The 16,598-nt window shown below is 37.6% G+C and overlaps 1 protein-coding gene across 2 annotated transcripts in view; it reads right to left on the bottom strand.

Annotated features, from left to right (window-relative positions):
• The window catches only part of atrn (attractin), an 80,013-nt gene that overhangs the window by 24,141 nt on the left and 39,274 nt on the right, over positions 1-16,598 (bottom strand). The window contains exons 13-26 of one of the 2 annotated variants that reach the window (XM_056248020.1): positions 14,100-14,221; positions 13,812-13,968; positions 13,071-13,252; positions 12,378-12,597; positions 11,890-12,075; positions 11,415-11,663; positions 9,381-9,518; positions 9,192-9,285; positions 8,951-9,003; positions 8,626-8,720; positions 7,162-7,240; positions 6,892-7,049; positions 2,908-2,969; positions 1,933-2,011 (exon numbers count right to left, since the gene is read on the bottom strand). In XM_056248020.1, the coding sequence (XP_056103995.1) occupies positions 1,933-2,011; positions 2,908-2,969; positions 6,892-7,049; positions 7,162-7,240; positions 8,626-8,720; positions 8,951-9,003; positions 9,192-9,285; positions 9,381-9,518; positions 11,415-11,663; positions 11,890-12,075; positions 12,378-12,597; positions 13,071-13,252; positions 13,812-13,968; positions 14,100-14,221 (1,874 nt within the window). The remainder of the gene's footprint in view (positions 1-1,932; positions 2,012-2,907; positions 2,970-6,891; positions 7,050-7,161; positions 7,241-8,625; positions 8,721-8,950; positions 9,004-9,191; positions 9,286-9,380; positions 9,519-11,414; positions 11,664-11,889; positions 12,076-12,377; positions 12,598-13,070; positions 13,253-13,811; positions 13,969-14,099; positions 14,222-16,598) is intronic. The other variant, XM_056248021.1, reaches the window with a different exon arrangement.

The raw sequence follows: 16,598 nt of genomic DNA, 5'->3' as shown, positions 1-16,598 counted from the left end.
CTTTTTGAGCAATGTTGCTGGGCAATCTTGCCGAGCGATTGTTGCTTGTGTACTTTTACATTGAAAATGGGCAATACATTTCTATCTGGATAATTTAGATCGGTCGTGGGCCCTGTGTCTCATCTGGTTGCCCGTTGACGGAGACATTGCCCAGCAACATTGCTCAAAAAGTTGCCCTGTGTATCATCACCTTTATAATCCCTAATACATTTGATTAATTTCTAATGATAACGACTGTTCTGTTTTTTCCCCTACAGGAATGCTGTATTTGCTAAATACTTGTAAGAATTTTATTAACTTTTCGAAAAACAAATTTATTTTAAATGAAATCTGAGAAATTTCTGTCCCTCAATTGACAGTCCACGCAACTACCACTTTGTCGCTTCAAAAAGTTCCTAAAGAGATATCAATTGAGTGGTTAAGACCAAATTTTCTGAAGAGACACGATCGCTTTATATGATGAACAGATTGAATTTAGGCTTTTATTCACATATAAACATTGATGAGCGAACATAAACAGAAGTTCAACCAAACCTGCTTGACGCGCGAGAACAAACCTGTGTAACAGGAGAATGAACCTCATTGGTTCTCGCACAGCGAGAACATGTTTGAGCTTCCATTTACCCTATCTGATGTGGGTTGATGAATGTTTATATGTGAATAAAAGCCTAAATTAAATCTGTTAATCATATAAAGCGATTGAATAGATTGAAGAGATAATTCATTTGGATTAAATTTACAATCTCTTTATGAATTGAAGAATCAAAGTGATGTATGTAGCCATCAATTGAGGGGATGAAATCTCTCGAATTTCATTCATATCTCTTAATTTGTTTTTTGAAGATGAATGAAAGTCTTACGGGTTTGGAACGGCATGAGGGTGAGTAGTAACTGATAACAGAATTTTCATTTTTGGAATGGCTGGTGCCGCCCAACCCAGAAATGCTAGTTCCCCTTGTGTCTGTTCCAAAATCAACTGACAAATCATTAACATGTTTTTTTTAATAATTTTGAATAAATGCTGTGAAAAAGCGAATAAGGCATACATTGGTACATACATTGGTACATACATTGGCAATAAATGAAAGTGTACAGTCAAACCAAAAATTATTCAGACACCAGAAAGATTTTTTATATTTTTTTTACTTGTGGGTGCAGGACACTATAGTTCATTTATGTAAGTGAGGATAGCAAAATAAAGTAAACTGTATGAAGAATTTTGGGGTATATTATGTCACAGTCACAGACCAGTAAAATGTATAAAAATTGGGACCAAAAATTCTTCAGACACTTTGATCTGACCATGTTTTGCTTAAGTGTTTTTTCTTTAATTGCTAATGCGACACCACAGACTGAACAAAATTAAGCATTGCTTGGTAATTGGTTGACCTAAATTGGTATTATCTAATTGTGTACTTAAATGTTACAGCTGACAACTATTCAACCCAATTCATTTGTGAGACAGTCTAACAGGAGGATGGCCAAAACCAGTGAAATATCAACTGATTTGAGTACATGTCATATTTTATTACCATTTTCTAAACTATAGCGAATAAACTGATAATGTGAGAAATATTGAAGGTGTCTGAATACAGTTTGGTATATCCAAAAGAAAAACATTGTGATTATAATATTTTTTGTGAATTCTGAGGAAAACTGTGTACAGTAAATAACTCTTTAAATGAATTCAGTAATCTCAGTAGTCATCATTAAATTGTATTTATGAAAGTATGTATTTACTGTCACTATATGAAGCATATATGAACCCACAGTAACCAACTACTAGTAGAAATGTTTAACAACAGCCTAGTGGATGGATCTATCCAGAGATGCTGATGTGACATTAATAGGATGGTTCAAGCTGGGTAGACAATCATGTGGCAGGGAAAGTCAATGAGATTCCACTAACAAGGGAGAGGCTACAGCACTGACCTCTCTGCGCCGCGATGCCCAGCAGCTCTGTTTTATCTTCCACACAACTGCTGCCACCAGAAGCAAGGACAGGAAACAGCTACACACAAGACATAACAGGAAATGGAGAGGAAGAAGACAACTGTTAAGGTTTTTGGATGTCTCATTATGGAAAACAATGAGACAACCATGTTCCAATGAGCCATGCCAAGATCACATCTCAAGCACACACACGGGGCTGTTCATGTTTAATGGATTAGAGGTAGTTGCACATCCGCAGGTGTGCTAAAGATCAGGAGTGTTGGTATCCTCATGGTATCGGGGCCAGAGCTCATGAATGCGCCTCTCGTGTATAGGAGAACTGGGCTGTATGCGAGGGAATCATAACTGTGTAGGTGCATGTTTGTTTATACCTTATAAAGTGCAGGTGTGTGCAGAGCTGAGATGCATTCGCTCTGGGTCTTGGGAATAGCTCACCCCCACACACACTCACACAGACCAAGGCTATGAAGAGTTGGTGTAATTTATCATGGCCGAGCTGACATAACTAATGATGAGGAACCACAGCCGACCACAGCCAAGGCTCGGTGTAAGTATGTTACGTGCACTGTATGTATCATACGTGTCTTAGGTATGACGCATGACCACATCCGAGTGATTATTATATTTTGATCACCCTTTTGCTGCTTGTGAATCAGTATGAACTACAAATTTTAATGCGTGTGAGAAAGTGTGTACGTGACAGAAACATAGGGGGAGTTTGCTGTATGGTCTACGCCACCTGCTTCCTGAATCAATAACATATTACAGCAGGTCCTCAAGAGGTGAATTAGAGCTTAGAGCTATATCACACCCCAAACACACTGCAATCCAACTAGTTCCATAAAAAATTACAGCATTTAGATTGTAGTATGTCAGAATATCTGTGACTTCAGAACTACAAAGACTTCACCAGTAATTTGTGTGGTTGCTTATTACACAAGCAAAGTGTCTCACCTGAAGAATGTGACAAAGAACTGAACCAAATCCATGAAGTTACTGTGTTGAGAGAAAGCGATCTGAGAAGAAAAGAGAAACGGGTGTTAAGTAGTGAGAAAAACATTTTATCATCAAATCATTTTCATGCTTATGCATGACTGTACATGTGCTTTTAGTTTTTCTAAACAGGACGTGGGAGCAAACGTTTCGTTTCTGTCTGTACCAATACTGCCCCCTGCTGATTCATGACCCCCCCCCCCTCTCGCTCTCGCCACACACACAATCTACAGAAAGAGCAGCTCTACAGTTTCAGACTCTCCATTCTAATTCATCAGTAATCACGTAATCACATTATTTTGGCATAACTGGCGTTATTATGATGGTCCTCCAATAACAAGGCGAGAGCCTTTTCAATTTAATCCTGGGTTATTAATGCCTGCTCCAGAACAGTGTTGATACTTTTTTAATGTTAAAGCCTAATTGCAGTACTAAAAGTATAGGAGCAGTTTTATTTATTTATTTAATTATTATTCATCTTTTAGATGCCACAGACCCCAAATGTGATCATCCTTGTACGAGGGATCCCCATCCTAAAATGTAAAACATTTTCATCTATAAAAACCCAATTTATACTGAGGAAAATGTTGTATTATAAATGTGTGAAATATTTTTGAAAGATATTTAGTTTGTATTGTGACAAAATATTTTAAAAAATATAAAATGTTCTCATTTAAATAAATATTTACCATTTATTTATATCATTTTTTAAAATTTATTTTAATCTAGTTAGTTGAATTTGACTTTTTATTATTTATTTAAAAAAATTTACACTGTTTTTCCTCAAAACCTTTAACAACAAGCAACCAATCATAAACTTCTACAGTGCTTGCTTTATAAAATATTCATACAGCACTTCTACAACTTTCTACATTGTGTTTAATGTCTGAGAAAGGAATTTTTTTTTTAAAGCGAAGGCAAACGCTCCTCTGCGGTTTCCTTCATTTTTTCCCCCTAGTATTTTTCAGAATATATAAGACAACCGGAGGAGATTTAAATGTCGACGTTTACCCAGATCGTCAAGCTGTTATTAAAACCGGTCACATGCTCACTGTGTTCTGTACTTATCATATCAGTGTTATTAACCTTGTAAATATGCAAATGAGAATGTTAACCAAGGGCTTACAAAGGTTTTACAGTGTGAAAAAAACCTGATTAGCCTGGAATAATTAAATTACTAATCAGCATGTGAAACAATTATGGTATATATTATGCCCACAATTATGTTCACAGTGTTTCAAATGACCCTTTCCCACATGAAATTAGCAGTGCAACAGTTACATCACTTTCAGTCCCTCTTTTTAGGGATGCACAATCTCAAACTGTCATCAAGAGGGCAGAGTCTATGGGACACCGGAGACAATTCCGCTTTAAAAGACTGTCACTTTCTCTCCCATCTTTCACCCGCTTTCTTACTCTTCCCTCTCTATTCCTCCAGGCATTTCCAAAATAAGCACAGCATTTTCAGCGAGGGAGAGGGAGAGAACAGGGTAAAAGAGAGCATGCCAGACGTCCACAGCATGGAGGGTGAATTCACACAGAGCTCTCATTGAGCAGATGCTGTGCACTGATACGGCCTCTCTCACACACCACAACCTTCTCATGCTCAGACACACAGTCTCCAAGACAAACAGGTCCTGACTCACAGCTCCAGCACACACTGATGCCCACACACATTCAACATGAAACAATAGCAATCTGACTATCACTGTCATTCACACATGACAACCTGTGACTCGCACGGGCATTCATGTGGTGTGCGTGTGTGACGTAAACACTAAATATAGCTTGTTAGTCATGATTCAGGGGACAAAGATGTGGCTTACGCAAACCAACCAAGAGAGAATATTCTAGTACACCTGTCAAGTTTAGCTATTTAGCGTAACTGAAATGCTCTTTGTCTCGTGTGGTCTGTGGAGGAGGATGTTAACGGGAACCTGTCACAATCAAGCTGATAAAAAACAGAAATCGTCAAGCCTGTAGAATCAACAAGTGCAAGCATCTAGTCAGAGTTTAATGGAGAAGTGTGCCATTTCTGCACCACTAAGAAAAACTCTACATTCTGCCCCCATCTGCAGTCCCACCCCAAAATCACACCATTGGCTGAGGTAGAAGTTGACGTCGGACTGCTCAAAGAAACAGTTCCATGTTTTTTAAAGCATGACACAGTGAAGTCAACCTACAAATAGACTTTAAACTAAACATTAAACTGGGCTAAAAAGAACTTCAAGTTGATTCCAGTGTATATTCAAGTGTGTATTTTATTTTTTTAAGTGGTTGAATCTCACAAAACCTGTTGTTTAGGATGTATAATAGGATGCATTATAATCAAAACTATGAGCGTGAGGCGAGATATTTTTGCACTAGAACGTTACTCTTTAAAATCTATTTCTGTAAAATGAGTGTTTTTTTTTGTATTATTATTATTATGTAATTATTTACATTGATTAGCACTAGAAAACCTCCCTTTTTTCAGACGTAAATGTGACTTTTTGTGTGTGTGTGTGTGTGTATATATCAATCCATACATTCATTATTCATTCATTTCACCTTGGTAAATAAGCAGAGGGCAATGTCTGCAAAATGAAACAATTGTACAACTGTCAAAAAAGCAACTTTAGTCATATTTCACTCCAAAATTTTGTATTATGACATTGACAATTAAGCCAAAAAAATTATGTGAATAAATTATTATATAATTTAAATTGTATTTAAACACAGTGGTAGCATTTGTTGTACTGGAATTATATTTACACTGATTTAAAAAAAAGTTATATCAGTTTTATCATAATTTTACTGCAATATATTATTTTACTATTTACTACATTTTACTATACTATATATGACTATATTCCAGTAGAGGATGTAATTTAAATAACCATTTAGATTAATGAACAAAGTAAAATGTCTAGAGTAAGTAAGCTTCATTGCCATGGTGATTCTTTAAATAAATAAATAAAATAAATATGTCAAATAAAAAATCTTTTGATTTGGGGGTGACGTGTAACTTGTACATTTAGCTTTTAAATAACATTCACACATAGAAAGTCAGCAAATGAACGCTCCTACTATACTCCGGTTTAGATTTACACGCATACACACTTCCATTCCACCGGCTAAAAACTTCACAGGCCGCAGACTCTTTGACCACAGGCAAAAAGAAAACAAGAGGCAGAAACAGAAGGATGGAATCGTGCCTCTTCTGAACTTTCTGATCTCTCTTATTCCTCTCAGGCTCTTCCCTTAGTCTCTCTCTCTCAAATAACCATGTGTTTCAACTTAACATTCCTTCTGACACTCTCAGTCTCAGCCTGCCATGTTTACAGAGCAGGTTTTGAGAGCTGTGTTTTTCTCCAGCCCGAACTCTCGTCGTTCTCCTCTAAACTCCTGACAAAAGCCCCTCTGTCCCCTCTACCCATATTCGCTCTCGGATCCGCACAAACATTCTGTTAGACAAAACATGAATCCAAAGGTCAGTTCGAAAAGGGAAAGGTGAGCGAGAGAGACAATAAGCGTTACCTGTGAAATTCACCCTTTCTCCATGAGCTGAGGAGAGAACGTGCTCTAGAATACTGGACGGACAATCAAACACAAACTCTTGAGTTTCAGCGTCCGAGCACAGGAGGGTAAGCAAGATCACTTTCCAAAGCAAAGGAAGAGAGGAGGGGGAAAGGAAAAGAGGAGGAGAGGAGAGAAGAGAAGAGAAGAGGGAGGGAAAGGAAAGCTCTGCAAAATCATTTCCAGACCAGACAGAAAAGGCCAAAGATATATAAGAAAAAAATAAAAGGACATGGCCTCGGTGATTTTACAGATGGAAGGAGCAGATAAGCTAGCAAAACAAAACACAAAGACCCTTGCTGATGTTTACGTGGTGCTCACACACACACAGTCGTGACATTTTCTCTGTGTATGCTACCGGACCAATAACGTGTGAGCTCCTCTCACCTGGATTTTGACTGGCCAGGTGAAGTTGCTGACGTAAACGAAGAAGGTGATGTTGGCATTGCTACGGAAATCGAACTTCTCGTTTGAGAAGCTTTCCTTGAACTCCTTTATGTTGCTGCGGGAGACAATAGGGATTTCCTCACCAGCTTGAGTCCCAGCTGCTCAGAAAGGAAGAAATGCAGGGTGAGAGGAAGGATGAGAGATTTAACTGCTCACACAGATCATTTATGATGTGCTCACAATGTTGAACACATTTGGGGGGGTCCATACCTGCAAAGCTGGTTGCCCATGTGATGTTGAGGTTGAAGTTTTTTGAGGCATTAATGAACATGTCCAGGTCTCGATTTTGCTGCAAGAGAAATCCAAAAGACATTCAGACAAGATACATAAATAAAGTAAATGTAATTTATTCATGTGATGGCAAAGCTGAATATAGAGCATAATCAGTGTCACATGATCCTTCAGAAATTATTTTAACACGCTGATTTGGTGCTTGGGTAAAAAATTCTCTTATTATTATTACCAATGTAGAAAACATTGTGCTGTTTAACATGTTTGTGGAAATAGTGATACTTTTCAGGATTTATTTACTTTTCAGCATTTATGAAATATAAATCATTTGTAACATCTTCCCTGTTACTTTTGATCAATTTAATGCATTCTTGATAAATAAAAGTATTAATTTCTCTGTTTAAAAAAATTAAATAAAACAATCTTACCACAAACATTCGAACGGTATCACTGTTTCCACAAAAAATGTTAAGCAGCAAAACCTGTTTTCAACATTGATAATAATAAAAATAATGATGCAGAAAATTCAGCTTTGCATCACAGGAATAAATTACATTTATAGAATATATTAATATAAAAAAAGAGTTAATTAAAATGGTAATAATATTTCCACAATATAACTATTTTACTGTATTTTTGAATAAATAAAAGGCAGCCTTGGTGAGCATAAGAGACTTCTTTCAAAAACATTTTAAAAAAAAAAGTTTCCAAACACTGGCACATTTACAGAAATGTTAATTAATGTTCCCTGTCCTTAAATACATAAATGAAATGAAATGTAATATATAAAACATTTTGAGGGTGAATTTCCAGGCAAAACATATCTACACTTTTGTTCAAAAGTTGAGTCTGTAATTTCTTCTTAAAGAAATCTCTTATGCTCAAAGTCTGCATTTATGTATGGGAGTAATACATATAAATTTGCTGCATTTTGTTTCTACCCAATTTTAACTTAAGAACATGTCCTTGGAAAACCACCCAATATGATGTATCATTTCCTCTGTTCAACAGTGAAGTGCTGAATAAATAAATGAAAAACTTTGATAACAATAACACCAAATCAAATTCAACTCAACGTCAATCAAATTAGTTTTCCATTTCGAATGTATGCAAAAAAAAAAAAAACATCCGACAAGAAAATGAAAATCAAGTAAACAAATCAAAATGATAAGAATAACACACAAAACAATTAATTAACAATAGTTACAGCCAAGGACTTTTTTAACTCTTGTCAATGTCCATTACATTTTCGAAAAGGAGTGGGAAGAAGAAAAAAAAACCTTATTTAAATCCCACCCCCTATCATATCAAGATCAAACGTGTTCACAAATCAAGGTAAGATGTTATCAATTTATTGAAACCAAGTTGACCACAAATGTAAAACTATGGGGGAAAAAAAGGTGCCTTTTAAATTGTTTTTTAAGTCTTTTCAGCATAACGCACCTCATCCGGGGTTGCCACAAAGTTGATAGCAGTGTAGTACCGGTCGTCTTCCTGTGACAAACTGAAGGTAAACTGGTAGTCTATCAGCAGAGTGTCTGTGTCGGAGAAATACAAATATAGTTGTGTGAGAAAGAAGAAAAAGGATGATATTGGAAAGGTATCACTCTGAGACATTAATATCTGGATATTTTCACAGATTGACTGAAACGTGCACATGTTTGCGGTTTCTGTCTGGATCAGTCATGATAAGTAGTTCTGAAAATGACTAAATTACTCAAATAGCCACAGTATGATGAGCCATCAGCCGCTGCACTGACATACTCACAGTAACACGTTCCCTTCAGAGGGTTGCCCTGGTAACGGTTCTCTACCTCACACCTGAGACAAACGAAACAAAAGAGCTCAGAGTGAAAATGAATAGAATTAGAAGGAACAGAGTTTGATAGAGACAAGATAACGATATGCTATCTGCCGTACATTTGACAAATGACTTCTAATGGCAGAGTGAAGAAAGCCTCCAGAGACTGAGACAGAACGAGTGTGTGAGTGTGTGTAGGCACACTTACACTTGGCAGCGATCTCCTTTGATGCCCTTGGTGGTACAGAAGCACTTGCCATTGTTAGAGTTACACATGCTGGCATGGCCGTTGCACTTGCATGCTGCAAATAAACAACAAAACACATACAGTTGAGTTCCTATCAAATGGCCAACAACAGTCAACTGTATTTTGGCATGGGCTCGTGTTTAGACTTACGTTGACAGCTGCCCCCGTTTGTTGGATCACCATAGAAACCGGAGATGCAGCTCTCGCACTGTTTGCCCGTGGTGAGGTCCTCGCATCGCTCACACACACTCTCGTTGACACAAGAGCTGTGTCCGTTACACTGGCATGCTGCACGAGAGAGGAACAGTATGATTAAACAGAACAATTCAAAGAAAACAAGAATAATTCGATAAAAATGAAGCATTACCCAAAGTCAAACTGAGATAAAAGTAGCTAGAAATAGAGCCAGTGCAACATATCTTTAAAAAGCTGTATTTTTCAGCTATTTGATGATTTAACCCTCTTTTTAGTTGTGATATAGTGTCTTAGCCTACGCTGCAATGCATTGACACTGGTGTTTTAGTAAGCCAAACAATTAGAATCCAATAATAATAAGATTAAATTATTATTATTCCTATGACAGTAATAGCCATATATTGTAAAACAAATGCACTGTAAAATAAATAAAATATTTAGTAAGTATATTATTTTACTTATTGCTGTATAGCTGTAGAAATTACAATACTTTTGTCCTAATTCCCCTTGAGCTTTTATTTTGACTGACAACTACTGTTTCTCGTTACAAATCTAGTGAAATACTGTTACATTCTTCCTACAACAATGTTGGAAAATGCAAATGTGAAAATGCCTAACTGGTATATGGAAGTAAAATAATGACAAATGTTTTTGAAACAAAAAAGCTTGTTGAAATACTTGAAAAAATACGCATTGCATTAACTCTGCTTGCATTTTAAATGCATTGTATTTTTAGGGCTTGCATTTTTATGGGCTGAAATTCAACATGGTTGTATATTTAAGCTGTGAATATTTCAATTCAACACATTTCACACACGTTTCATTATTAAAAATGAAATAATCCATATTCACCTTTTAGAATTCACTTCCAAAATATTAATTTTGTTTAAAAATACAACCTTTAATATTCGACAGGCAATTTTCGGTCCATTTTGCCTATGCAATGCCTAAAGTAGACCATCGAAATAAAGTCAGAACCTCTAACCGATGTTATTTTCCCATGTCAGTTATTTCGTTTTTTTTATCCTGTTAATACTTTCCCCTTAAAAACATACTACCGTGTGTGAAGTCAAATGACTCCACCCCATCCAATCAGTGGCATGGAAGCAACATGGAGGCAAACTCAAACACCGAATCAACACAAACAGACCCGAAGAGAGATCACTTTCGCTTGCCAGTTTGAACATCCAAGTGATTTTAGACCATCAGATGTGTATCATTATATTGAACTACTGCGCTGATACATTGTGGCACACGAACACCCATGCAGACATGAAGATCGCGCACAGAGAAACATTCAGGAGCACAGAAACTCATTGTCAACGCTGTCCTGTGTTTTATCACTAAAGTAGCTTAGAAACTCAACAGTTATAGCATAGATTTTACGTAACTACAACCCACAGCTTCACAATTAATAAAGAGATGGTATGACTAATTCACACATGCAATCACTCTCTCATTAATGCATTCAAATAAATGTACTCATTGTGCTCATTTATCTGTATCTGATCCAGACCAATCAGAAATCTGTAAGAAATGTTACGACCCATAGATAAAATAACTGCTGAAAGTTAGCCTGTTATGTCGGAGAAATAGCACTACGTGCAGCGCCATGACATTTGACGTAGCTCTGCACAATCTCTGCGATCCGAGTTCGAGTCCCGATTCATGGTTCGGGCTCTCTTAAGACAACATCAGTATGTTCCCTTCAATTATTTAAAAAAATCAAAGATAAGAAATGCACTCCACCATTAGAAAAATATATCCCACCTTTAATAGTCGAGCATATTTACAGTACAAACCTTGTCAGTAAACGAAAAACTAAAGAAGCATTGATTAATCGTACGTAATCGAGGTAAAATGTTCAATTAATCGATATTTAGATTTTAGGTCATATCGTCCAGCCCTAATTCATACATTCGTGAATTAATTAATTTCATAAACAACTATTACAGAACAACTCCCTTACACAAGTCACATAAGTTTTACCTGGGCACTGGATGAAGGACCAGTTGTAGTTGCCCTCTAGTGGGCACAAGCTCACATTCATCATTGGCTGAGGGTCAGGAATGAGGGAGGGGCCTGAAGATGAAGGAGCGTGGAACAGTGTTTGGATCGGACCGCGGTAAGAGCCCTCTATACACTGGCCCCGTCCTGTATTGCTGGGATCAGTGCACCAACCACAGCCAGGCTGGTCCAAACAGTAACCACAGGTCTTGTAGCCAGAACAATTCTCCGCTACAATAAAAACACATACGTTTATCAACGGGGGTCATGCAGTGCAATCATCTCAAAGTGAACCCTTGACAGTAGCGTCAAGTTATTGATCTGAATTGATTTTAAGTCAGTTGAAAAGACTGCTTTGTCCATAAACGCATGACGTGCTAATGTTCAATCTTCAATTTACAAAGAGAAAAGACACAGGCTGACAGGCATGACTCCACTGAATGAGAGCCAGACGTACGTGGGCAGCTGTTCATGGTGTACCACTCCATGCACTGGCCGTAGGGGAAGGATGCCACATAAGCATTAGAGTCCACGCACTGCCTCATGTTACTGCACCACATGCACTCTGAGCTCCCACTGGTGCACTCACTACAGGAAGAGCGCAGGGCACAGGGCGTCCGACACTGCTTCACACTGTGGTTCGCTGAAAGAACAGAGAAGGAATGCAAGAAAGGTACAAGAGAGAGAACAAAAGGGGATTCCTTTAAAAGATTCTCATGTCAAAAACCAAGACAAAAATAATTATTTTTTAAATTATGGGTAATAAAAGGTTTTTCAATAACTGATGCCAATAGGCATAATATAATATAATATATAATATAATATAATAGCAGAAATTGCAATTTCCTAATTGAAAGAAATTTCCTGAAAATTGACACATTTTTTTCTGTTCATCAGGAAAAAAAAATCTGGTCAATGCTGTGTGTGTATGTGCATCTTTCTCACTTGGACGTTCACACAGACTCCCATTCACAGAGTTGACACAGGTCGCCGCCTTCAGTCCGTTGAAAGCGGGCTCAGCCAGGTAGCCACAAAAACCAGCGTCACTGGGCTCGCCCGGCAACCACTGCAGCGTGGAGTTGGTGAAGGGGGACATGTCCTCCCAGCACCAGTAGGACACATTGATCTTCCTCAGACCCACCCACGGGGTGATCAGTGCTTTTGACTGCATCACACAGGACAAATCATATTACATATTTAATTCAGTTTAACAGCTGAAGGGCCATACATCCAAAGCAGGCTTGTGCCTTACAACCCTTAAGCCCAATTTATACTTCTGGGTCGACCTCCCGCCGTAGCTACGTCGTAGGCTGTGTGTAGCGCGCGTACCCTTCAGCGTACCCTGACGCGCACCTCTCCAAAAATGTAACAACGCGTCAATTCTACGCGTACCGCAAGCGCTGTGATTGGTCTGCTAGAACCGCTCCCCGGGTTTCACATGCTCCCTCTGCATGCGTAATTGCGCGTCAAGGCGGACAACGACGCAGAAGTATAAATGAAAACCAACGGGTAGTCTATAGCGTAGAGGCTCCGGCGTAGGTCCGACGCAGAAGTATAAATCAGCCTTTAGGGGACAACGCCACAAAGAAACTACATGTGATGAAGACCAAAGACTATGAAAGTGTGCCACAAACTCACTTGCAATGATCTGTTGTGCATCTCTTTGAGGACAAACTGGACTTTCTTCTGTGTGGTGAGAGATGCCAGCACCGCCTGGTGACTACGACACCCCAGTTTAGCGTTGTCATACGAGTCCTTGGCTGTGATCAGCTTTAGACACGAATTCCCCACCAGGTGCCAACTCTCACCGCAGATATTCCCTAAAACACAATTTGGAGCCCTGATAATTATACCATGTTTAACATATGAGCAGGTTTGGAAATTAACAGCGGCTTTGGGCAAAAATGATACCAAAATTATCCTAAATGCCCACCAAATTAAGGACAAGGGGACAAAAAAAAAAAAAATGCCTCTGCGTGATTAAACTAAATCTATTACGACTGTCGTGATTAAAGTGAAATGTGAAAAAATGTTTGATTGTGGCATTACATTTCGATCTGCTCACATGTTTTTTGCAGCGTTGAGCATTATAACCAATCACAAATATCTGTTGTGTCCATGAATGCAATGGCCAATCAGAGGTGTTTAGATTAGTCATCAGCGATGAAGAAACCTGCTGAAAACCCTGGAGTTTTGCTCAGAGCACAGAGTTCTGCACTCTCGTGAATTCTCTCAGCATAAATAACAATGTGCAGATACAATGCAAGTAAGATGTTCATTGTGCAGCAAAGACATATTCAATGATTATATTAGTTTTTGTGAGCAAGCAGAACTCGCACTGTCATATATGATTTGAATGTGAAAGGACCAGTTAATTACATTGCTCGTGTTCATTACCAGGCAGGGTAGTGCACTCTTGGTTTCTCATCTCCCATTGGCAGTTCTGATCTGTGGCACAACTTTTACAGCTGGTCCTCTTGCTGCACACAGAGGAGGGGTTATCCTTGGGACACGCCTCATACTCCATTATCCCCCCCTGCAGCCGGTACACAGATTAAACATGTCAGAGCAAAGACTTATAAATTCATCAACTGAATTTTTTTGAAAATTGAAAGGTCTTTCACACACTTGTCTCCAAGTTATAGAATATCAAATGTTCATTCTTACCTGGGAACTGGTGCAGTTGCTATGACCAGACACACAGAGCGCCGCACACCACTGGCAGCTGTTGGTGTTGGCTGTACAGCTGTAGCAGTCTGAATATTGGTCACACTTTTCAGCATCTACATCTGGAAAACACAGATCAATTACTGGATACAATGCCTGTGGCGGTAACTGGGCATTTAGTAATCTGAAACAATTTATACACACTGCTAATCCTAAAGATAAATCTGTTGTAACTGCATCTGACAGGTCATTAAAGGTAGGCCGTGTAACTTTTTTGTTCAAAATCAACAAAACTTAAATATTGAGTCTATAAATCATCAATTCTTCTTCCAAAACGAGTTTTTATCTTACCCTGTTATGTTTATATTTAAGACGTGACAGGATGGTTTTTGGAGGAAATAGCATACATGATGTCACTCGCCTGTTCGTGTCTCGTCATATCCGTAAATAGAGAAAAGTTGCTTTGTCAAAAATAACTGTTTTCTATTTGAATATATTTTAAAATGTAATCTACTCCTATGATGGCAAAGCTGAATTTTCAGCATCATTACTCCAGTCTTCAGTGTCAAATGATCCTTCAGAAATCATTCTAATATGCTGATTTGATGCTCAAGAAACTATTATTATCAATGTTGAAAACACTAGAGCTGCCTAATATTTTTGTTTAAAACGACAGCATGCATTTGAAAACCGAATCTTTTGAAACATTATAAATGTCTTTACTGTCACTTTTTTTTTGATCAATTTAATGCGTCATTGCTGAATAAAAGTATTAAATCACTTTAATAAAATCCTCCTGACTCCAACCTTTTGAACAGTAGTGTAAATAAAATGTTTAGGCATTTAGCATAAGCCATTAGATCAAAATGTAAAATGAATCGAAGCTCCCATCTCAGTGAAGATCACAAATCCTATCTGTATCGCCACTAGGGGTGGCTCGATACCACTTTTTCATGTCCGATACCGATACCACAAACTTGAGTATCTGCCGATACCGATACTGATACAATACCATACCATATTTTTCTCCCTCTTAATTAAGCTGTTAATAACACGTTTGTCAGGAGGATGCACTGTGATTAACCTAGCCATCTAAAAAGCATCATGCTCAAATAGTGCAATAAATGTTCTACTCCCCTAAAGGAAGAAATACGTAGCCCACAACATCTACTGCTGCTTAATTTTTATTAAAATAATTTTTAAACAGAACTTGTAGCAGCATTTTTAATTATTCAGCACCATTCAATTAATTAAATTTAAAGTCCAACTGTGCAAATAAAAAAATATATAATTCCAGTGCCAAATACTGGATGTAACACAAAACTCTATGTAGTCATAACTTAAATAAGTATAACCTAGGGGTGGGCGATATGAGCAAAAATTCATATCACGATATTTTTCACTGTCCGGACGATATCGATATTATATCGCGATATGAGAAAAAAAATTGGAATCACATTTTAGTACACCTTAGTTAAATTACAGGCAAAATATGTATTTTAACAGTAGATAACTAGAAACAGGTGAGGCATTTCATTGGACATAGACCTGAAATGTTTTTTTGTTTGTTTTTTTGTGCCATTTTTTTTCTCAAAAAGTGCAAACGTGCAACATGAGGTAGGCCTGAATGCACTTGTTATGTCTTTCCACTTTTTGCTCGTCTTGTCATAATGAGAACCGGCAGCGAATGAAGACTTTATTGATTTCTGAGTGAGAGCCGTCTTCGGGTGTGCTCTGTCTCCGCCGGGAATATCTGTTGTTATAGTTTTGCTTTTTTAAATTAGTTTTTATTTTAATATCGTTTTCAATTTTGCTTTAAATTTCAGTTTAGTTTTAGCTAGTTTCATTAATGGTTTTGTTAGTTTTTATTTAGTTTTATTTTGCAAACACATTTCTATATAGTTTTTATTTTATTTAGTTTCAGTTTTAGTAATTATAGTTTAGCTTTAGCAGAGCGAGCAGAACACTTCCAGTGTAGACCAAAGCGAGACGTTTAATTTAAGTTTAATGTTTGCACAGATTACAGTTAACTCTTATGCAGACATCTTACTAATAAAAATAAAATAATGGTTTGAGATTGAACAAAGCACCAAATAAATAGAACTTAAAAGCATACAAGAAAAAAACAATGAAAATTTTCATACAAACTAATTCATTAGTGTAAGGAGACAGAATAAAGGCCTACAGTTTGTACAGTATAAAACCCATTACGTCTATGGAGAGTCCCCACAAAGATAGTGGACCAGTGTGTGTGTATGCGCGCGCTTATGTGTGTGTAGTGTGTATGCGCGCGCTTATGTGTGTGTCGTGTCCTGTTATTCATAGCCTAACGTTACATTGCGGGGAAATGTCTCCACGTGGATAATATTATTAGCAGTAAATGTTTTGTAAAAACAAAGATAATAATAGCAGCTTTCAGCCTTTCAACCTTCATGAAAACATGACATCTCAAACATACAGTAGCCTGGAACTTTAACGTTTGTTTGTGCTTGACGAACT

Source organism: Rhinichthys klamathensis, unplaced genomic scaffold (assembly GCF_029890125.1).
Source record: "Rhinichthys klamathensis goyatoka isolate OS25496 unplaced genomic scaffold, OSU_Roscu_1.1 h1tg000053l_1, whole genome shotgun sequence".
NCBI classification, from domain to species: Eukaryota; Metazoa; Chordata; class Actinopteri; order Cypriniformes; family Leuciscidae; genus Rhinichthys; species Rhinichthys klamathensis.
The sequence above is the reverse complement of the archived record's forward strand: the minus strand, read 5'-3'. Positions and strand labels throughout refer to the sequence as shown.